The following is a 22,759-nucleotide window of genomic DNA, read 5'->3' on the forward strand; positions in this document are numbered from 1 at the left end:
TTTTAACTTAAATTATTTTTAGTAATAGACTCAAAACTTATTTCTTGTATTTCAGTTTGCAAATCTTCAATGGTTATTTGTTTTTTGAATCTATTAAATATTTTTATTTTGTTTTGTAGTCAGTGTTATGATTATTTTTAAGAGATTTTCTGAATTTGAAGGACAGTGGAAAAGGGGAATTATCATTTTAATTTATTATATATATATTTTTCATATTGTTTATGTAAAACATTTATAATCTAAATTATTATATAAATAATTTAAGTTAATTTTAAATTAAATTATTTTTAGTAATCGACTCAAACTTATTATTTATTTATTTTTTTAAATTTGATAAAATTAACTTAATATTTATTTTAAATCATTAGATTATTATATAAATGATAAGATTGTTCATTTTAACTAATATTTTATTTTTATTAATTTTAAGTAATAAATTTATTTATTAAACATTTATATTTAAAATATTATAAGCTATTTGTAATAAAAAAGAGTATCGATGTGGAATTATAGTGGTAAAAAATATTTTTATTTAATAATTTAAAATTTTATCACATTAATTTTAGCTAATATTTATTTTTATTAATTTTACGTAACATTCATATTCAAAATATTACATATAATTATAAAAATATTAAATGTCTATATTTAAAATATTATAAATTTATAAAATAATAAAAAATAGCCTATATCATATTATTAAAAAAAAGAAGATAAAATATAATAATAATAATACTTATAAATTCTTAATTTTCCCTTCGTTCATTTTGGGGTTTATTTGGATTCTCATTTTTAGGGTTTAGGGTTTATCCAGTGTTTCGATTTTGAAGTCCGGTGACTGTCTTGGGTTTCTGCTTTGAAGTTCCTCCATTCTCTGGTATATTTGGTCTCCAATTTCAATCAAATGGGGAAGAAGAAGTTCATCGACAAGAAAAAATCCGCAACATTCCAGTTACTCGCTCGCGACTCATCCGATCCCAATTACCAAGATTCACCAGGTCATGATCGAGTCTTCATTAGGGTTGACAACAATCCATATTCAGTCGACGGTATCTTCCACGAAAGCGACGACCTTTCTGGGCCTAGCCATTACGCCGACGACCCTGATTCTATCTTCGCCGACGCACCCGACGACGACAACGACGGCGAAGAAGATGATCGGGTTTTTGGGAAGCAGAGTTCATCGCAGCTGTCAATTGGTGCGACGGCGGCGGCGGTGCCGTTGCCGGATCATGTGAGGAGAGAGATTTTGGAGCTAGGGTTTCCTGATGATGGCTATAACTATTTGACTCATTTAAGGGAGATCAAGAATACTGGAGGCGGTTCGGCGTTTTATCATAACAGTAAGGCCAGGCTTGATCAGCTTCCCCTTGATGTCAAGGTTAGTTATTTTTGTTATTCTTTACCTTTTTTTTTATCGGTAAAAACTCGACGAAGGGCACACAAATTCAAGATATAGGATCTTTGTTGTTTTTATTTCTCAAATATGAAGAACTCTACTCAGGCTCTTACTTGGTAAAGATTAAAAAGGAAGCTTGTTTGATCTATTCTTGTTTGGTTTAAACAGCGAAAACGTTAAGAATTAAAGAATTTTAGTTTTAATTTTCCCAGATTTTATGGCAACTATTCTTTAGTGTTTTTCACTTAGGGATATTCACAATTTGTGTTTTGTTTTCTTGTTGTCATCTAAGGGATATGATGCTTCAAGAGTTCATATTGGAGATGTGAAAAGAGACCCGGATGAGAAGGCCCTTTACAGTGTTGCAGAGAAGACTGTCGGTGTGAGGCTTCAGAAAGCAGTTGATCCTGAAGTGGCTGCATTGTTAGATTCCAAGGATTCTGTGTTTGGTTCTGATGTAGAGGATTTGGAAGAGGATTTTGTTATTCAGGCTAATATTCATGAAGAAGGGAAGGATGATTTCATTGGTAAGAAATTAACAAAAGAAGATGTCGATGAATCTTACACCCAAGAACCACAAGAAGACCCGGTTGAATTTGTTGGTCATGATGAAATAAGAAACCAATTTGTAGGAGCTGGAGATGACATTATTATTAGCGAGGAGCCAAGAGTTCACCGTCTTTTGGATGAGCAATTTGATCAGGTTACTTTCTTCTCTCTCTCTCTCTCTCTCTCTCTCTCTCTCTCTCTGTATATATATATATATATATATATATATATATATATATATGTAATATACATCATGTGTACTTTGGTGCATCCTTTTTCAGGCACTTTTAATATATTATCTCGCATAGCCTATCAAAAAGGTATATCATATACACAAAGAACTCATGATTGGCCATGAAAAGAAAGTAATCTTTCATCTATTTCAGACAATGGTGGTTTTTGAGATTGGACATGAATCATGATCCTTCTAGATTATTAGGCATGGAGTTTAGGAAATAAGACTTATACAATGCTATCCCTGTCTGTAAAATTCATATAAATGCATCAAGTAAAGCCTTTGAGGATGCCTCTGTTTTAGAGTTAGGACATGACTAAACTTAATCACTTGACAGAGTCTGGAAGTTACAATTTTAATCGATATCATGGTATGAATGCCTGACTGCCAGCACAACAGGTTCCAAATATTTTTAATTTTTATTGCTGCCTTGCAAATGATATTTTGTGCCACAGCTGTTCCAGTGAATGCTTATAAATTACATCATATAATTTTTTCCAAGAAAAGGGGAGAATCGATCCAAGAAAAGGAGACAATTTTAATGTTCTAATTTCTTTTTACATTACTGGGCACTTAGTAAAGCAACAGACACTTTATACCTATTCACAGTATTAATTTAGTTTTCGTTGGTGAGTGGGTGTTATATTGTTTATTGGTCTTATACCTTTGCTGTGTGGAAGAATGATTTACTTGTCATCATGATTCTCTTTATATGCACGATGTGCTTGTTCATTCTTTGGTTTTGGGAAGTTCATTATCAAATTGGGTTCCTACCTAGGTTTTTGTGAAAGAAAATACATGAACATCTGGTATTATTTGGGTTTTTGAACCCAGATGCTTCTCTTAGTAACTATTATTATTTTAATCTTCCCTGTTGGTGTTGCACAACACCATGAATGGATTTGATTAATTGTAATGCTGGGATGGCTACTATCTATAGATTACCTTCATCTTGTACAGCAGGTTTCAGGCTATTGTGGAGGGAATCAAGGCTGATAATGAGATTTGTCTACAGTATGCCGGACTCCATTTTAGTCTACCGACAGTAGTTAGTAGGCCTGGTTGGGCCTCATTGAAATCCCGATAGTCTCCATTCTCGTCTGTTAACTGGAGCTACTCTCTTGTTGTATATTCTGCTTTCTGTGTTACATGCTAAATGTATTAAATTTTCTTAAACCATTGTTTGTTACAGCTTGAGCGTATGGAATATGGCACAGAAAGTGATGATGATTATGGTGGTTCTGTAGCTGAGGATTATGAATCTCTTGCAGACAAGCTAAATCATGCTCTTAAGGACCATGCGACAGATGACTTGGAACTTAATGAAAAATATAGGGTTCCTGCAGATTTATTGCATGACAAAGAGGGACTAAAAGATTCAGGGTCATTGGACTCATCTGCTGATGTGATTCGTCGTTGTGTGGAATATGCTGAAAAGTATGAAAATGAAGACCCAAATGAAGATGTTGTTGTTCTAGAGGAAAGTAGTGATGAATCCGGAGGGTGGGATTGTGAAACTATTGTTTCTACATATTCAAATCTTGATAATCACCCAGGAAAAATTGAAGCCCCAGAAATAACTAGAAAGAAAAAGTTGGTTGAAACTGTCTCTGGACCCTTAAGTGCCACCAATCATGTAATACCCCTTCGAGGGAAAGAGAAGCTCCCTGTTGACTTTTTGCCTCGTGGTAAAAAACCTTCTACAGAGAAGGCTAAGGATGTGAGTAGCCTGAGAGCTGAGCAGCAGAAGAGGAAGAAACATGGTCAGGAGGAAAAGAAAGAAAAGAAAGAACGAAAGGTATCTCACTTGCTGTTTGTTTCAGCTTACCTTTTTTTGGCTGATAAAACATAAAATACATCCTTCAGTCTGTTACTCACAATCACCAAGGACAGAAAAGAAATACTGACATTTAAGTGATTTGTGCATATGATGCTTTGTGATATCATTCATTGATTTATACCTATCACAAAAGAAAATATCATTCATTGATTTATATTATTCTATAGCTTGTCCCTTTCTATGGTTCGACAATGACATTGCAGTTAATATGCAGACTGCTGTAAAAGAGGAACGGCGAGAGGCACGGCGTGTGAAAAAGGAAACAAAGGAGATGTACAAGTCTGAAACCCAGCGTGCTCAAAGAGTTGCTGCTATTTCTGGCCCATCTTCAATTCATCTTTCGTAAGTGTGTTGATCATTCAATTACTTGCTTTTTAAAATTGGATCAATGCATCATAAATGATCCAAATACCACCAATCTGGGTTCCCATGATATGTAGTGTGTGTGAATGTGTGTATATAATATTCATAGGGATCGAGTCCCTTCCAATTTTATCTAGTTTATATTTATGCTGAAAGGTTTTCTATCTTTTTGGTAGGCTCATACTGCAAACTTATTTATACATCTGAATTGGTATTTGGAAACTTTTGCTTGCATGGGCAGAAGTCTGGAAAATAATATGCTAAAGATGAGCCAATCTTGTCATTTCTCATATATTGAAAAATTATGTGAATAGCTTATGTGTGGATGGTTTGAGTTCACTATTGTAGGCAGTTTGTTTGATTTGTGATAGTCTAATAAAGATTATCCCAGTTTATCTCTTTTTAGTAATGGAATGCACAGTTTGACACTGTAATGGACCATAATAACCTGAGTGAGATGAATGATATTACTTATGGTTCCGTGGTATGAAAAACACAATGCTTAGATCACATCTGTTTTGAATGTCAAATAGCTCTTTCAATTTCCTTTGGGACTTAAAAAAAATCCCATTGATGACTCTGAATAAAAAAATTAGGAAAAAAAAAAATCTAGTAGTGTTATCTGATGATTAAGCTTGTTTTGTTTTCTGTTTCCCCCTTTTTCCAAGCAGGTAATTTGTCATCTGAGTATTCAGACAATTTTGGTCCCCCAACAAAGCATGACTTCAAGCAATGTAACTGCAGTAATCTCACTCCAATAGTCCACATTAAAGCAACCCGAACATTTGGCTCTTGATGTGTTGCTCTCCCTTCTGGAGTTGAGCACCTTGGTGTTTTACTTTTGTTTTAGTTTCTAATGTGGTTGGTTAGTGGTTGATATCTCTGCTGCTATGTGGAATGGGAGATGAAACAGAAGAGTCCTATGTAATGCAGCACTGCTTGGGCTTTTAATACCACACAGGTCCTTTCCTTTTTTGTCAAGACATGCAAAAGATCAATTTGACTACTTTCATGATTTGTGGTTGATTTTACCTCTCTAATATGTTTGAGTGTATACTGTTGTCCTTAATTCTTTGAGATTGTTAAAGGGAATGAAATACAATGAAAAGCGCTGAACCTTGTGTAATTGATGAAAGACTTTGCTCGAGGGAATGATGTGTTGGTGCCTGCCTGGGTTTCTATCTCCTAATACCTTTTTTATGTTATCAAGTAAATACAAAATTGGTGCCCAATCTCGAGTCAATGAGGCCAGTGCAAATATCATACAAATTGCAGATCACCATCTTTAAGGTAGTGGAAAAAACATCATACGATTAACGTATTCATGCAATTGAGTGCATCTTTACGTTCAAGTGAGCAGTTTACCTTGCTCTGAGTCTCCATTGTGGTATAGAAGGAATCTGGAGGAGTTAGAAACTCAGCATGCCGCTTGGGCATGAGGAATAGGAGCCCCATCTCCCCCACCGCTGTGATGGGGTGTAGGATTCCAAAACCCATAGTCCTCTCCTTGGAAATCTGTGTGCTGAATCTGATAATATTGTTGTTGGGAAGATGGGGAGGGAAGAAGAGATGATGATGTTAACAGGGTTGCGGTCAGAGTCATTATCATGACTATAACGAAGGTTACCAGGCACTGGAAATGCATAACTAACCTCACTGTCATGGTATGCTTGAGCTGTGGTTGATGTCTCTCTCATGTATAGCGAGCTGGCTTTAGCTAATACCATGTTTTTAAACATTAACAAGAGAGAAGAGGGCAGTGAGCAGTGCCTGTCACGCTTCGTGGATGACTTTCTCATGGTTCTTGCATGTGGTTTCAACTGTAACAAGTTATAGATGCCGTTGCAATATTGAGAACCTGTTACTATCATTATGATGTAAACAATGGACACAACTATTTCAGATTACGACATTCCTGTATGATTGTCAATGGGTTGATTTTAAAAAAATGAACAAAACTGTTTTCCGTTGCCGGGACTTGAACCCGGGTCTCTCGGGTGAGAGCCGAGTATCCTAACCAACTAGACTACAACGGATTTGATACTAAAGGCAACTTTTATTTTATCTAATTTAAATTTTACCTGAGGCCGAATGACTCCAAACATATAAAACCCCATTCAGTCAAAAGCCCACGATACCCAATCTGTTGATTTATTTTAATTTTTTAAATAAGAATATAGCTTCAAAAGCCCAACAGCAGTTAGCAAAACTATTGGTGTTCTGGTAGATTTTTTACCAAAAGAACCTTAAACCTCTAGTGCCTCAACTCAATACACACCTTCTGTTTGTTGGTATATTTCACAGTTCAAATCAGAATTCAGCAAGAATACATAATCAATTACTTAGGGAAGAGGTCTTTGTAATTAATTATGTTTCAAGAAACAATATTGATGATTGATATTGAACAAACAAGGGTCCACATGGCCAGCAAGTTTTTGGTAGAAATTAAAGATTCTCGAGGTATGCCCTCATGGACAAGCAAACGGCGCTTGCAACTTAGAACAAGCCCCAGAAAAGTAGGAAGAGCTCACAACATCATCAGATCACATGGAGACCCAAAAAAGAAGAAGGAACAGACTGAGGGAACATGAAAAGAATATAGCCTTTTGGACCCTCTCTCTCTCTCTCTCTCTAATTAGTATAAAGGTCACCAAGAATATATCTGGAAACATCTCAAATGGAGTAGTTTTACCAGCCCACCCCTCCACCTCCCTCCCCTTTTCTGTATCTCAGTGACTCAGGCTTTAAGGATATATTTAGAAACATCTTGAATAAAGCAGTTTGACATCTAACTTCAGTTCCTTTCACCACCTCCAGCCAGCAGTTTGAAATCTAACCTATTATCAGTAATATTCTGGGTTACTAGTTTAGGGTTTAAGCTTGTATTTGCACATATCTAAAATACAATGAAACCTTGATAAATGGATGTTTGATAAATTAATAACCTTGCTTAAATAATAAAATCTTCTTGTCCCAACTCGGGTTAGTATTGAGTAACTTTTTATAATTTCTATTTTCTCAAGTCACTCATTCTCGGAATCATCATATACTTGAAACATTTTTATCTTTTAGGAGACCTCTTTTATCTTTTAGGGCATTAATTTTTGACACCATATCTCTTCTTTTTAATTAGGAATCTTTCTATTTTTTACAATTTATAATCATCTTTTATTTTTTTAAGTCTTTTAGGCTTCTATGTAAATTTTTTACCACATCCATTGTTTTTAGATTTATAAGTCATATAAGTACAAGTACTGGGCAATATAAACATAATCCTCTTTATAAATTAATAAATTATTCATTTATCCATAAATTAAATAACTCCGCTAACATAATAATTTCTCTTGATCCGAAGAGTATTATTTTAAAGGGGTTTTACTATAAAGCAATTCTAAACATCTAACATCAATTCCCTCTCCTTCTAGTTCAACCGCAACAAAAACTAGTCTGCATGACTGTCTTAAGGAAAACATACCTTTTCCAATGACCGAAATGAGGCTCTTGGAGAGGGTTCATAATTTCATAATCTTCTGTATCCTGTGAAGCATGCTGGTGGATTCAACCATTTAGTGGATTTTAATATTATCAAAGAAAAACACCTTTTCCAGACTGACATGTGTTCTATTCTTAGAAATTCAAAAAATCCCCTATTTACTGATTTTCAAATTTGGAGACTAAGAATACCATAACCACATCCTCAATTCAATGTTCTAATCTAGGCTGCAAATCACATGGAATAAGTTAGCCCCAAATGCAGAGAAGGAGCAGGGTAACCTTCTCATATCTCATAAAAAAGTGATACAATATATTCTAAATCAAAAGAAAACCTTAATACAACTTGGAACAGTGATTCAAAATGAGCTCTACATAAAGGATCTCTGTGTAGAAAAGGTAGTATACACCACTTCAAGTGTTTTAAGATAAAGGAATGAATCTCTACAAAAAGCTGCTACAAAACAAAGAATGCAGAAACACCAGTAGAAAGGATTTATTATACAAGGGCTTAAGATGCCCAACAAACACATCCCTGAGCTATATATTTCACACTGAACAACTAGAATAACATGATGGGATATTACAGGATCATCAAAAACAAAAAGTCTGACTAGCTATGGATCATTATAAGAGGAGCTCTTAGATTGCAAATTAAAGCACAGGCACTTATCTTTCATAGCTTCAGACTCGCTACCATACTCTTTGAATCTATACTCTTCTTGCTTGAAAGTAGAAGGCACCTTTCCTTCACTGTAGCATTGATTGCACAGACTAAAATGTGATTTCATCTCCTTGAAGCGGGACCCGATAATGGGGTAGCGGCAAACTGAGCAAGCATAGCGACCATGGCGAGTCCTATCCCCAGTTTCAAGCTTCACCAGACTGGACATGATACCGAAACCCCAATCAGGATCATCAAACATCAAAAGAAACTCGGACAAGGACACCATTGAAACATCTGCTTCTCCATGTACTTCTAGCATTTCACTAACCCCATGAGAAGGAATGTATATGGCCCTCAACAGTTTGATATATTTAAGAGCATCAGCCTTTCTTATTTGAGCACTACCTTCATTCACAGGTCGCCACAAAAGTGCATCATAGGCCACCCGTTTTCGCTTGTCTGGTGAACCACCACAAATGGGTGCAAGAACAGAAAAAAACATGCCCAAATCCACCCTCCCAGAGCCAGTTTCATCCAAAACAGAAAGGATCCTCTCGTTTATAGCTTTAACAGCTCCTTGAAATGTTTCAGGCTTCAAAAACTGGAGTAACCTGCGGAGAATCACCTCCAAATTGGGCTTGCGTATGGATTTCTCAGGTACACCACCACCAGAATAGGACACTGGCACATCATTTTCAGTCATTTCCTTCTTCAGAAGATCCACATCACAACCTCTCAACCTGGTGATCCTTTGAAAAGCCCTAATTTCAAGAGTATTGGCCAATTCTGGCCTCAACGCAGTCTTCTCACCCACTATCTTAAATTTTGAGGGTTCCACAATAGAAAAAGCCCCCTCCCCATTGGCACTCCCATTAGGCTTCACCTTCTTCTTCTGCAGCTGCTTCAAGTGAGATATCGCATCATGCAATTCTACCCTGTTTGTCATTTTTAATGCTTCTTTCAAAGCTTTCTTGGCTTCCTCTGCTTCACCGGCCCCCAACAGGGAAACAGCCTTGTTTAGCTGGGCCCTCCAATGGTTTGGACAAACAGCTAAAACCCTGGTATACATCTCTGAAGCTCTCTGAAACCTACCCATGTCCATATAAAGCCCGCCCAAATTGTACAAAGCATCCACATGACCAGGTTTCAAATCAATAGCCTTTTGAAACACTGGAATTGCCTTCTCACCCTCACCCATAGCATGCAAAGCTGAAGCCAAGTCACAATGCGCATCTGCATAATCTGCTTTCATAAAAATAGCCTCTTCTAATGCCTTAACCGCTGCCCTATATTCACCTACACCAAACAGAGCACTACCCAAGAGTTTCAAAGCCCTAAAATGAGTTGGACAAAGAATTGCAGCTTCTCTATAATGCTCACAAGCACTCATAACCATCCCTTCACCTTCAAGCGCAATCCCGAGATTCACATGAATCTGCGGAAGCAAATAAGCCGACTGATTCCCCCCATTCTCAGCAGCCTCAAGCGCCAATGTGAACTCCTCCTTTGCCTCCCCATGTCTCCCAAGAACATACAAACAATTCCCAGCTCTAAAATGTGACCTTACATCTACAGGTTGCAACTCACAAGCCCTCTTAAAACTCACCAATGCTTCCTTAAACAACTGATGCTCATACAAAACCCTTCCTATTGCCATATGCCCATCAAATGCTTCCTCTCTTGACCTTGCCCCATCAGCCTTAGTCCTCAAAACCCCCAATTCCTTCACAAACAGAGCATAATCATGCCCAGACTCTTCCCAAACCACCCTTTTCTCTGACATCTCTGCGGACGGTCCCAACTCTCTCGACCATCCCGGATCTGAATATGCATCAAAATTATCACCTTTCATTTTCCCATCCTTCACCTGCTTTGCCTTCAACCTCTTGATCAATATCTCCAAATCGTCCACCACTTTCCACGTCTCGTCGAACACAATGCCGTGGTTCGGCGACGCCGCCCACGCTGCCGTCCTCTGCTTCTTGTGCGGCTCCAACACCCTCTCGTCCGCAATCGACGACGAAGATGCCGCCGACTTCCCCTTGTTGTCATCCGAATTCAGCTCCAGCCCAAGCGCGTCGAAATCGCGGTCGACGTCCCCAGCCCCGTCATCGTAAGTCCTCAATAAGCCGTCGTAGGTGAGCCCCTTCTCGCCGTCGATGAACTCACCGTATGTACGGAAAACCTCATCCAGAATCGCACTGATTTGGGCATCGCTGAACTTAACCCTAGGGTTCACTGCCACCACCAAATCCGCCATTTCATCTCTATTGAGACCCCCATCACAGTTGCCATCGAATTGCTGAAATATCCTCTTCACCTTCTCTGATCTGCTTCCCCTCGTTGCCATTGTTTTCCTTCTTTCTTTTTCCTCTTCCTTTTCTACTTCAGCAGAGGCCTCTGAGCAGATAAGAGACCCAACCAACAAAAAAACCTGGAACCCTCTTCGAACTATAAATGGGGTTTCATTTCAAGGCTTCTCTCAATGGATTTATTTTCCCTTATTCTCATTGGATCTAGGAATTCAAACAAAATGAACAACACAACAAAGCAGCAGGCTCCCCTCTTCTTTTTTTCTTTTCTCTTTTTTTTCCCTTTATATTTTTTTATGGCTGTGATGATTGAAGCCAGTGGTGGGCTCTGAAGACACCCCACAAAGAAACCTCCCCCCTTTAATCAGATTTCATGTTCAATTTTCTCTATTTAAAAAAAAAACTCCTAAAATTTGTTTGTAGTTGTTGCCAGGCTAATAATGCCTTCGGTTGGAAGTGGGTGTCCCCTGTTTCTCCTTCCTGTACAGCCTACCCCCTTTCACACTAGTAATTATACCTAAAACCATTCTATTATATCTTTCCTTTTTCCATTTAGTTACCATCTCCCATGACAACTAGAAAAGAAAAAAAAAGGAAAGAGGGTTTTGTAAATTGATTGCCATTGTTGGACGTCTTTAAAGCCTTGATGGGCGCTTATCAAGTCCCCTTCTCACCTGTCCTTTTCCCCCCCAAGTTTTTTGCTTTATTCCTCTCCCTTTAGTTTCACCTTTTGTTAACATAATGGAAGACTGATTCCAAATTTTCTCTTCACGGATTCTCGTGGTTTTTCAATTGAGTTTTAAATGGTTATCATCTCAACTGAAGAAAAATACTTCATGTTTATTAATTAATGAGCTTTATTACTTCTTTCTTAATTTTTATCATTTATTGTCTTGGGATAATTAATTTTTCAGTTCATTTGATGCTTCTTGGATGTGATGGCAGATAACGGATGGGCCAATGCAATATGAGATTTTAAGGCAATTCAATTGAATGGATTTTTTATAATTATATAAATGATAATAACTCTTGTACAAAAAGATGAAGTTATTTTATATCTTTAAAAATTTTAAAATATGTATGTAATAAAAATATTTCTATACCTCAATTTTTTTTAAATATCTAAAATTAATTATCATTTTAATATATGCCTTTAAAATAAAATATAAAAAAATATTAATATATTTTATATAAATTTGAAATCTCATTTTTTTTTCTTTATTTCATTTTATTTTATCTTTTTCCAAACACTCATCTTAAAATCTTACCTTTTCTTTTCTAAAATCATTATTGAATATGCTAAAAATCCTCGAGCAAAATCTTTAACAAAAAAAATGAAAGAGTTTGATATAAAGATAAAATTTTCTACAAGTTTTATTGTTGCAAAATTTTGAGATACTAAATGTGGTTTTCATTGAAAGGGAGGAATACCTTATGTTTTTTATAACCACTCTTCACGCAAAGGAGCAAATCATCCTTGTGAAGAGGTTGACTTTTTTGTAAATTTTTTGTAGGTTATTTACAGACATTTTACTAAATATTAAAATGGTAATGGTAGTCAGATCATGAGCTTGACTTGACCCGACGGTAGTGAGTTAAGATGATACTTTTATCAAACTAATATCTTCTAAACAAATATTTCCTTATAATGTATATTATCTTCACATTACCATTTAATATACCTCAAATTTTTTTTTTAAATATTTAAAATCAATTATCATTTTAATATATGCCTTTAAAAGTTTTTTTATATTTTATATAGAGATTACTAATATTTTTATATAAATTTTGTCTTAAAGTCCCACCTTTTCTTTTCTAAAATCATTATTATACCTCAAATTTTAAATAATTTTCACAATAAATGATCATTTTAATATATACCTTTAATTTTTTTTTATATTTTATATAAAAATTATCATTTTTTTTATACAAATTTAAAATCTCATTTTATTTTATTTTTTCTTTTTCCAAACACTCGTCTTAAAATCCTACTTTTTCTTTTCTAAAATCATTATTGAAGATGCTCAAAATCCTCAAGTAAAATCTTTGGAAAAAAAAAATGAAAGAGTTTGATATAGAGACAAAATTTTCTACAATTTTTTTTTACAAAATTTTGAGATATGAAATGTGGTTTTCATTGAAATGAAGGAATACATTTTTCATGTTTTTTATAACCACTCTTCACGCCAAGGAGCAAGCCATCCTTGTGAAAAGGTTGACATTTTTTTTTTTTTTTTGTACATTTTTGTAGGTTATTTGCATACTTTTTGCTAAATATTAGAGTGGTAATTTATCGATTAGGCCATGAGCTTAGCTTGACCTATAAGTTCGACCTGACGATAGTAAGTTAAAGATGATACTCTTGTCAAACTAACATTTTTCAAACAAATATCTCATTTTAATATACATTATTTTTACATCACCATTTAATATACCTCAATTTTTTTTAAAAAATATTTAAAATCAATTATCATTTTAATATATGCCTTTAAAAGTTTTTTTTTTTTATATATTTTATATAGAGATTACTAGTATTTTTATATAAATTTAAAATCTCATTTCCTTTTTTATTTTAATTTTTTTATCTTTCCCGAACACTTGTCTTAAAATCCTACCCATTATACCTCAATTTTTAAATAATTTTCAAAATCAATGATCATTTTAATGATAAAATTTTATACAAATTTTTTTTTTTGCAAAATTTTGAGATACAGAGTGTAGTTTTCATTGATTGAAAGGGAGGAATACCTCTTTCATGTTTTTTATAACCACTCTTTACGGGGAGGAGCAAACCATCTCCACACATGAGTTTGGCTTGACCTGATGGTAGTGTGTTAAGATGATACTCTTGTCAGACTAACATTTTCCAAACAAATATCTCCTTCTAATGTACATTATTTTTACATCACCGTTTAATATACCTCAATTCAATTATTATTTTAATATATGCCTTTAAAAGTTTTTTTATATTTTATATAGAGATTACTAATATTTTTATATAAATTTAAAATCTCATTTCCATTTTTATTTTATTTTTATCTTTCCCAATGGTCTTAAAATCCTACTATTTCTTTTCTAAAATCATTATTATACCTCAATTTTTAAATAATTTTCAAAATCAATGATTATTTTAATATATACCTTTAAAAGTTTTTTTTTACATTTTATATAAAAATTACTAATATCTTTTTTTTTTTTATATATATATAAAATTGAAATCTAATTTCTTCCATTATTTTAATTTCTTTTTCTTTTTCCAAACACGTGTCTTTCAATCCTACCTTTTCTTTTCTAAAAAATCATTGTACATCATATGATTAATTAACTATATTTATATTAAAATAGGCAACTTTTCATGATACAATTTATCAAATGTCATTATCCATGTGACATCAAATGTAAACCCCAAAAGATTTTGAAAATATTTTTAATGCAAATTTAAAATTTATTATTATTATTATTTAAACTATTAGAAGGATGATCATGGCATTATCGCAAAAAGGGTCGGATGACACGTGAGCCATGATCTGTGAGACCATGACCTGGATTCACGTGGTTTGCAAATAAAGCCATAGTCCTTTTTTATACTTCCTACCGTTAATTATTAGAAACCTCCTTTCGGCTGTGGATTCTATTTTTCTCTCTCCAGTCTCAACGGCTCTATTCTGCTGAGAAAATCATGATTTTTTGTTGGTTATTATAAGGTAAGTAATGCGGTGGACAGCCCAACCGCAACGACGCTGTTCCCTGACTCCATTCTCTTGTTCCATTGCCGGTACCTTTTACACCCACCTTATGGCTTGTGGGTTCAAGTGCCTTGGCCGCATTCTCGACCGTTATGTCCGTTTCTGCTGTGAATCCCCCGGTCTTGTCTATGCATGCCAAGTATTCGATGAAATTACTGAACAAGATGTGGTCGCAGGAACCTTGTTTGTTTCGTGGGATGATGCTGGATTATTGAAGTCCCAATTATTTCATGTTTGTGGAACGATGAAGCTGATGCTGCCGTTAGTTTGTTGATGAGATGACATGTCAGAGGTATGCGCGCCATGTTTTTTCCCCCCTAATCGAAACAGAGGAAGGTTAAAGATTCATTTTTGGGAAATTTAGGTGGATGAATTTACGTACACGATTGTTCTTAATTCTTGAGTTAATGCTAGGTTTTTTTGAGGAATTTGCTGACATCAATTTCTATTCACAGAAGCAAGCCATGGCCGGGATTTTTCATTGTCTGTGAATAACTCTTGGTGAACTGTAAAGAAGGATGTACTACAATTGATAAAGCGCACAACAGGGTTTTAATCAAGATTCCCTTTGAAAATTTTGTTTTTGTGGAATGTAATGGTCTCAGGAGTATGTTAATGAGGGGCTTGTTTGTGAAGTTAAATAATTTTTCAAGATGATTCCAGAGATGAAATATTTTGGCGTGGACTGTGATCATCAGTCCCATCACTTCAAACCTTCTTTACAAAAAGGAACAAGGAGTCAAGTCCTCTGGCCCTCGCAAACCACAGGGTTTTCAATGCTTAAGTGAGAGAGAACAACACTGACAAACTCAGAATGGCAAGAGGAATTTTGAATGTTCCACCTCTTTTGGACTGTCAAGGATTCCTTTTATAGATGATGCTTTTGGGAATTAGTTGGGTCATCTACATGAAGGTAAGGCTATGGCTTGTTTGATGGGGCAAGATAGCATGCTTGGGTTGTTACTTTCATTCGTTGCATGGGGGCCACTAGATGCACATTCAATGCTTGTCATTCTAAATCCCGTGGATGGCTTTGGATTCATAGGCAAATGATGGCTAGGGTGGCCGGGTTGCTTCTCTGGGATCCATGTGTCACTAGGGCCCAATGTCTCCCCTCATATTCCCTCATTTTTCATTGCTTAGAGGCCTCCATTTGCGGGAAAAAGTCTCTTGTCCTTCCACATGGAGCTGCTTGGGGGAGATTGCTTTTGAATTTGAAAGGGCAATAGGCTACGAAATTAAGGGAAGTATGTTTCCTCTTCTCACGCCTCATCGAATTTCTTTTGACATTGTTGTACTTGTGGGATCTTCACTTCTCATATGGGCAAGTATTACTTTCCCTTCTTATCTCTTTTGTCACCTTTCTTCTTTCTTCCTTTTTGTGCTCTCCTAGGGTTGCCTTTCCTTATCTCTACTATGCCTAAGGGAAGGGAATTTTCGGTTAAATGTTCCAAGGAGTTTTAGATATTGAATGGTGTTGTCTTGAGAGGTATGTTCTCCTAGGAACGTATTCTTGAGGTTCTAGGGGAGACAATGTCTCTTTTTTTGTAGCTCATTTTAAGGCAAGTTTTTGTTTGCTTTTGTCACCTCCAATTTGTCACTTTTATGGTTTTGTTAGTCCTCTCATCTAAGGTCCACCCTAACGTTATTCATTTGTCTAAACTCAATAGAGGATCAATGTATTTTCTTGGGGAGACCTTGTTCCTTTACCAAATTAAGTTGCATAAAAATTGTAATTAGCATTTTCATCTGATGTAGGTACCAAAGGATTGGTGCTTGATCTTCCTAACTCGACAAAGGATAGGAAAAGAAAGGTTGTATGTTGATTTTTAGTCAATATGAAGGTTTAGATCATGTTAGGGACCAATTTTTAGGGTTTCTCTTGGGCTAAATGATCAAGGTGTTCAATTACTCTTATTGTTTGCTCTTTTCCCTTACTTTTTCTACCTTTTTTCACTCGTCATTGTTATTTTCTTATGATATTTTCTTCTTTGTATGCAACTTTTTGTGGTTGTTTGGCTAATTGTCTCTCATTGTATTGCTTCAATCATTTGATAAGAGTCATACACCTTATAGCACACCTATTTTCATTCCACCTGCAAGACACTTGCTTTAGTAAGCTTTAGACAACCTTTATCATTGGGATCCCATCCCGGTGAACGATTCTCCTTTACAAGTGTTTTTCGAAGAGATTATTCAAGTTGAGGCAACTCTCATCTATCATCTACTCAATTATAAAATTTCAAGAGCATTAGGAGAGTGGGGATTCTTTAGCATAAATGGCAAACTCCTAAATTTTGAATCTGTAGGCCATTCTTGCATTGTAGATTCCTCTTTGATGTCCCCCTCCTCCTTCTGTATCTACTCCTTTTGTGTTACTTTGTACTATGGAGCACACTCTAGAGAAGGGTAAACCAAGTTTAGTAAAGCGTAGCTCATTCTATTGTGTGTTGGTTAGTCACTCTAGCCAACTCGACTCCGTTGTATTTTAAGAAATTGTCGTTGTAGATAAGTTAGCCCCTGCCAATCTATGGGTAATTATGTTGCCAACCCAACCCATTATCTCATTTTCCTATAACCATCCTAACTCGATTTAGTTTGTTAGTTGTCTTGGCTTTGCCTTTTCTATATTTGAGAAAGGGAAAGCTCCTAGTGAGGTTGCCACTCCCCTATGAGACCTTCAACTTGAATGAGCTAGAAACTCCCATTTATCTCGTATGCCACTTTGTATTAGAGTAATTCTCTCAACAACCATTATTTGTTGTTGTTGACATAGTTCACTTCATTTGCTCATTTTCTTATTGTTTTCATTTGCAATTGTTTTAAAGTTTTTAAGCATTCTGACTTTTCCTTTTCTTTCAATGTGAATTTGCAGTTCTTTATGCCCATTGCCACCATTTGGTGTAGGAGAAAATTGTTAACATGAAGTTGGCCTTAAAAGTGAAGGATGTTGCCCTTAGCAAGATTCAAGAGGTGATAGATTCCTATGTGGGGGTATTGCGCATGTAGACTCGATGATGATGGAATTAGAGAGAGGGTCCTAGATTTGTTCCCATTTCAAGAGATCTATCACTAGTTTCTTTAGGCTTTTATAGTCATCTGTCTAATACACTATTTCCTTATGGTATTCACAATATCAGTTTGAGTCGTGGTACCTAGTGTCCTTAGGAAGTAGTATTGATTTCATGTACCTTTTCATCCTTTGGATCTTTTGCAAGATTGTGTCGTATGACACATTTAATAGTGTGTACTATGCCTTTCAATCCTTTTAGAGTTCTACCTAGCCAAGGTCATCTCCTTAATCATTTATTGTTTCTATCTTAAGCTTTTTCCCAACACCCTTTCTCGTCTTCTTTTTTTTCATAAGTTGTCACTCCCCCTTTAGTTGTTCTAACAACTATGGTGTTAGTGAAGATGACGGGCTTGGGAATGGCTATCCTCATGTCCTCTTCAAGTGCAATATAATTCTTGGCTTTAGTAAATAACTACTCCAACATTACTAGTGACTTCTTTCTTAGGGAGTGTGATATATCAAACAAGAAGAGTAGCACATTAGCCTTACTATATCCGTCAACATATGTGACTTTAAGGTCAAATCTCCAAATATAGCTTCTTTAGTGACTCATTCGGAGCTTTTTGTATTTTTAAAAAGGGTTTCTAAGCTTTTCTTCTATTTGACCAAGTGCATGCATTGACCAACATCCCTAGGCTCTCAAAGTCTCATTTTCATTCAAGAGTCAATTAGTGGAACCAAAACAATGTTGTTATAGGTTGGACAAAAATACCTTACATATGAGTTGGTCATTTCCTTGTTCCAATACCGTCATTTATTTGAATTGCATGATGTGATCTACAAAAATACCCGTTTTTGTAGTTCATTGCCCTAGACTTAATTGTTGCTTACCATTGAGAGCCACATGGTTAAGTTTTTTTTAATGCTCCTCTATCTTGGCTTTTAACACCACATTTTCCTAGGTAAGGTGCACACTTCACTTTATGAACTCTTCCATTTGTTAGTGGGTGCATTTTCGTTCTTCACTCCAATGACACTTCATTGTAGTTAGTTGCTCCTATTAGGACTATGCGATTAGTCACTCCTTGTCAACATATCCATTGTTGTGAGTTTAGGTCATCTTTATATTGGGATCGTGCTTTAAGCATGCATGATGTAACAAAATGGATTTCATCAATGTATTTATATTATGATTTTAGCTTCTACTTTTCTGTTTATGATCACATTATTACTTAGTTACGAATTCAAACTTATATCACTTACATTGTACATGACTTGGGTGTAGTAGAGTTATATGAATGATTTAAGAAATAAGTTGTTCACAATTGGTTTATGAACTTAAATAATCTTTCTAAGGCTATAGTGTACTACCACTTGATTGAAATGATAATTTGTTGAGGTTAGTAAATGCACTAGTGTGTATGTTTGGTCGCACATTGGATAGAACTTATGATGAGTCATGACATTAGTTATCAAGTAGTTATGACATCAACAAACTACTATACTACATAGACTTTTAACTTTGAGAAAATGTTAAACTAGGGTTGAAATCTTCAATGGCTTTGACCTATGAGTGAGACTTTAAGGTGGTTATATAGTTTCTATGGATTGAGCTATTGTTACTTAAGGCAAGTGATAATAAGTATTCTTAAAAAACACACCATGATATCTCATAAGATTGAGATAGTGTGTCCATTTGGGTGATCTTGAGGACTTGTGATCGTTGAATCTGCGACTACAATAATTTCTTAAATGAGATTTGATATATGTTCTTTGTAGACTACTGTATATTAATTGATTACAAAATAAGAGGATCTGAGACTCGATAGTTGTAGAGGTAATTTTCAAAGTTTGATAACTATTACCTTATTAGATTACATATACCAATTCATCGGGAGCCTACATGCATTGATAGTAAGTCATAAACTAGATAAATTAATTAAATTGGATTTAATCGATTTTATTTCAATATAATATCATTGGGTATTGAAGTGCCATTAATAGTATGCTGAGTGAACTTAGAATTAGATTCTAAGGAAGTTGGTTTTTTCATATGGATCTCAATGGTCGTTGCTTAAGCTCACAGTCTTTATTGGCACAAATATTTGAGAGAAATCGAGTTTAATTAATTATATGTGTGCATAAGGGTGTTGTTTTGATAAAAAAAATGCAAAGTTGTATAGGAACTTATGATAATTTATTATAAGTTTTTTGGATTGAACTAATTAATTTGTTAGAGCTTGTTAGGGTCATTAATAAGGATCTTGTGAGCTTAAGTCACTTTATCCCATAAAAGAGACTATATAGATTCTCTTTGGGTTTAGGATTAGTCATCTATTTATCCATTCATCTTTTCAATTTCTAATTTTCTAGATAAAACCCTAGCCACCCTCACTCTCAAGATTGTGTAGCCACGTTACATTGGTGCCAAGGAGTAATGACAAAGTAATTGGATGGAAGATATACCAAGTTCTTACATCGATTGGAATAAGATGTGAGAACATTCAAATCTAAAGGCATGTCTTTTAACCAAGGATGAAAATATTGGTAATCACGAATATATCGGTACTTCGATTTTATGGATATATCGGAGATATATCGGCGGATATCCTGGAAAAAAATATCGATAGGCTTAAAATTGTTAAAAACTCATGGAAATGTAATGAAAACCTCATAATAATATAATTAGAAGTATAATGGACATTTTAAAGTTGTTTTATTAAAAAATTTGATATACATATGATATAATTTGCGATATTAGATGTAATTATATCATGTCGATTTATAAGAAATGTTAATTTTGTAATTGTTCTCATTATAAAGTCACATAAAATACTTCATTTCATTAAATATCAATAATTTGTACACATTAAATTCATTAAATAAACATATTTCATATTCAAAATATAATAGTTCATGTTAATTAAATTAATTAAATAATTTAGCTAAGTTAACTAGTTTAATTTAATTCTAAATGTGAAAATAAATTACAAATAATCATCTAAAATAAACATATCAATTTATAATTAAATAATCAAATTAACCTAAGTTAATTCAATAAAAATATAAAAATTAATTACAATTGAATGTAAAAATAGCATTAAATCATCCATATTACAAACATACTAATTAATTGAAAATACATGAATTAATTACAATTGCAAACAAAATTAATTACAATTTAAAACAAATATACCTTCAAATGATTAAATAATTGAGCAACCTTAATAAAAATTGGAGTAATGAGAGAGCAAATGAAGAATGAAAGCAAAAATGAATGAAATAGATGAAATTTGGGCTATTTATAGAAGAAATTTGGGCCAAAATAGCCGTTGGAACACTAATTTACCGTTGAAAATCAATTTTGGCAGTTGGATAAAAAACTGGGAGCAATCTGGCTGTTGGATCACCATATTATCATTGGAATCACATCTAGGCTATCAGATCAACACAGGCGTGATCTGGACCGTCATATCACGTTGCATGAAGGAGGGGAAATATTGCCAAAAAATCGACGATTTATCTCCGATATATCTCTAATATATTGCTGATATTTTGTCACCAGAGGCGATTTTTTCAAAAAATCTTCGATATATCTCCCCAAACCAATATATTGCCGATATTTTGGTGATATTTATGGAAATATCTCCCTTCTGATTTTTTTCCACGAAATATTGTGTCAACCCTTCCCGATACACGATATATCACCGATATATTCCGACATTTTCCTCCTTGCTTTTAACACATAGATATAAGGTTTTTTTGAAAAATTGCACATGTTTCCGCTTGTACTTAGATATGGTAGTCATAAGATCTTACATGCATGCACCCATAATCCCGTTCTAACACTTTGACCTTTAGTTTGTTCCCATAGACGACGCCTCTCATCCCATTTCCATCTAGGTTCCTAGACTTGCTTCAAATCTCCTTGCACAAAGAAGAAAAAAAATTAGGCCACCTGACCCTCATAGGCCACAGAGTTCCTAATATTGAAGTGAGAAAGGAAATAACACCCATAAACTCAAAACAAGAAGAGAAATTTTGAATGTCTCACCCCCTTTAAACTATTGGGGATGCGTTTCATAGATGATACTTCTCCAGAGTAGTTGGGGTCATCCACATGGAGCTATGGTTATGGCTTGTTCAAGGGGACAAGATGGCATGCTTGGGGTGCAACGGACATTTTCACCGTGGGGGGCATTAAACTCTCTGTCATTCTCTTGGATTGGTAAGCTAAAGATGGCTAGGGCCGCCACGCTCCTTCTATGAGATTCACATGTCATTGGGGGCAATGTGTCCTTAGAGTGATGCTATCCGGATAGGGCCGGATTGCCATATGTGGATTCAGTATCTTGGATTGCCAATTGCATCTACATACATTGTATATATAGTGAGAAAGCCCTTTGTTCCTGCAAAATGGGTGGAGGCTGAGCAGGGTAGTGGGTTCATATCCTCTGCAATGGCGATGTGATCCATCAAATTTATAAAAATAAAAATAAAGAAAGATAAAAATTAATGGACGTGATTTAGATTTTGTGATTATATCAGAAATACTGTTGCTTTTACTGGCCCTACATTTCAATTTTATTCCTAAATATTTGGGATCGGGTATATTTTCTATTTTGTGTTTTTAAAAACAAAAAGTTTTATATAAAATTGTAAGAGAATTATATAAATGTAAGCATTTTTAAAATTTTTTTAAAATTTTAAAAAAATTATTTTAAAATTTTAAAAAAATTATTTCAAATATAAAGAATATAAATACATACAAAATTTATGTCTCTAAAAAAAAGTGAAATGTTTAAAATTAGAAAGAATTTTTATGTATATGAATTAGGGATGACATTTCGTGTTAGTGGATTGTCTTCGTGTCATGTCAAAGTTTAGATATTCTATTACTTAATTAAGTTCAAACCCAACATAAATAATAATAGTGTCAAAAACATAAATCGAAATATTATTTAATTATTAAACAAGTAACACATTGTGTAATCTATTGGTCCTATTTAACTCATTTAATAATCAGACCCTCTTATTTAATAATTAGATTCTATCAAATTATATATATATATATATATATATATATATATTTATAGGATTAATGTCTAAACCAAATATGTTTATAACTCAATTCAAATATTTA

General features: G+C 34.5%; 2 protein-coding genes, 2 long non-coding RNA genes and 1 other non-coding gene across 5 annotated transcripts; 2 read left to right on the plus strand and 3 right to left on the minus strand.

Annotated features, from left to right (window-relative positions):
• Window positions 1-705: 705 nt before the first annotated feature.
• Window positions 706-5,412, plus strand: LOC100247237 (uncharacterized). Its single transcript, XM_010666460.3, has 5 exons — window positions 706-1,381; window positions 1,692-2,102; window positions 3,376-3,981; window positions 4,238-4,365; window positions 5,058-5,412. Exons 1-5 carry the CDS (start codon window positions 905-907, stop codon window positions 5,059-5,061), a joined length of 1,626 nt encoding a protein of 541 aa, XP_010664762.1. The 5' UTR covers window positions 706-904; the 3' UTR covers window positions 5,062-5,412.
• LOC132253183 (uncharacterized) lies at window positions 5,057-6,263 on the minus strand. Its single transcript, XR_009464938.1, has 2 exons — window positions 6,039-6,263; window positions 5,057-5,914 (listed from the first exon to the last, which is right to left on the minus strand). It is a non-coding gene; the product is annotated as an uncharacterized LOC132253183 (long non-coding RNA).
• Window positions 6,264-6,349: 86 nt separating this feature from the next.
• Window positions 6,350-6,422, minus strand: TRNAE-CUC (transfer RNA glutamic acid (anticodon CUC)). The gene has a single exon. It is a non-coding gene; the product is annotated as a tRNA-Glu (tRNA).
• Window positions 6,423-8,233: 1,811 nt separating this feature from the next.
• LOC100252359 (uncharacterized TPR repeat-containing protein At1g05150) lies at window positions 8,234-11,430 on the minus strand. The gene has a single exon (XM_002280655.5). It carries the CDS (start codon window positions 10,893-10,895, stop codon window positions 8,496-8,498), a length of 2,400 nt encoding a protein of 799 aa, XP_002280691.2. The 5' UTR covers window positions 10,896-11,430; the 3' UTR covers window positions 8,234-8,495.
• Window positions 11,431-14,357: 2,927 nt separating this feature from the next.
• Window positions 14,358-15,316, plus strand: LOC109121569 (uncharacterized). Its single transcript, XR_002028829.2, has 2 exons — window positions 14,358-14,895; window positions 15,059-15,316. It is a non-coding gene; the product is annotated as an uncharacterized LOC109121569 (long non-coding RNA).
• Window positions 15,317-22,759: the final 7,443 nt, after the last annotated feature.

This window comes from Vitis vinifera, chromosome 18 (assembly GCF_030704535.1).
Source record: "Vitis vinifera cultivar Pinot Noir 40024 chromosome 18, ASM3070453v1".
NCBI lineage: Eukaryota > Viridiplantae > Streptophyta > Magnoliopsida > Vitales > Vitaceae > Vitis > Vitis vinifera.